Raw genomic sequence first — 979 nt, 5'->3', positions numbered from 1 at the left:
TGTGTGTGTGTTGTTTGCGTGGGACAGGCTCGTCTGACGAAGGAGCAGCGCTGGGGCAGTGCCCTCCTGTCCAGACACCAGTCCCTGGAGGAGGAGTTTGAACGAGCCAAGGCCGCTGTGGAGGTAAGAGCTGGGGGGGTGGGGGAGGGGGGGGTGTTAGCAGTCCACTGACCGATGGCTGACTTTTAACTACACTGATGAAGATTAAACGGCCGCCTCGTCAGAGAAACAACAGACGGCGAAAAATATTAGGAGACGGAAAGTCGTAAATCACGAGATGAAAAATATGTACAATTATTAATCAACAGCTGGAATTCAATTAAGGAAACAGCAACAACAACAACAACAACAACAACAACAACAACAGCAGCAACAACAACAACAACAACAGCAATAACAACAGCAACAACAACAACAACAGCAACAACAACAACAACAACAGCAATAACAACAGCAACAACAACAACAACAGCAACAACAACAACAACAACAGCAATAACAACAGCAACAACAACAACAACAGCAACAATAACATCAACAGCAACAAACACCGTGGAGAAAAACTGAAGTTGATCTACAGTATGTAACCATTCGTATTGTTTACAAACATAAACTTCCTGTCTACACTGGAAAAGTCAACACAGTGTAATTCACCGTTTCTCCACTGGTTAAAACCAACTGTTGTTGTAAAAGATCAATGACAGTAAAAGGGTTTATTTACCTGCTGCCAGAAGGATCAAAGGTCAAAGGTCAACACCAAGTCTCCACACGCCCCCCCACTCTGCTGTGGTGACCCCTGGTTTAAAAAAAAAAGACAGAGAAAAACACATGAAGACGATGAAGTCACTCCTGGTCTGAATATTAATGTTGTTGAAAACCAGACCTGAACCTGATGATGATGTCATTCACTCATTAGATCACAGTCAGAGGGTGATTAGAGGGAAGTACGCTGCTGTGACCCCCCCTCCCCTACTACCCC

The 979-nt window shown here is 44.5% G+C and overlaps 1 protein-coding gene across 1 annotated transcript in view; it reads left to right on the top strand.

Moving 5' to 3' along the window:
* The window catches only part of pex5la (peroxisomal biogenesis factor 5-like a), a 48255-nt gene that overhangs the window by 38667 nt on the left and 8609 nt on the right, over positions 1-979 (top strand). Inside the window, 1 exon segment of the mRNA XM_025053444.1 lies at positions 28-153. Within this exon segment, the coding sequence (XP_024909212.1) occupies positions 28-153 (126 nt within the window).

Source organism: Cynoglossus semilaevis, chromosome 2 (assembly GCF_000523025.1).
Source record: "Cynoglossus semilaevis isolate Cse_v1.0 chromosome 2, Cse_v1.0, whole genome shotgun sequence".
In the NCBI taxonomy this organism is placed as follows: domain Eukaryota; kingdom Metazoa; phylum Chordata; class Actinopteri; order Pleuronectiformes; family Cynoglossidae; genus Cynoglossus; species Cynoglossus semilaevis.
The sequence above is the reverse complement of the archived record's forward strand: the minus strand, read 5'-3'. Positions and strand labels throughout refer to the sequence as shown.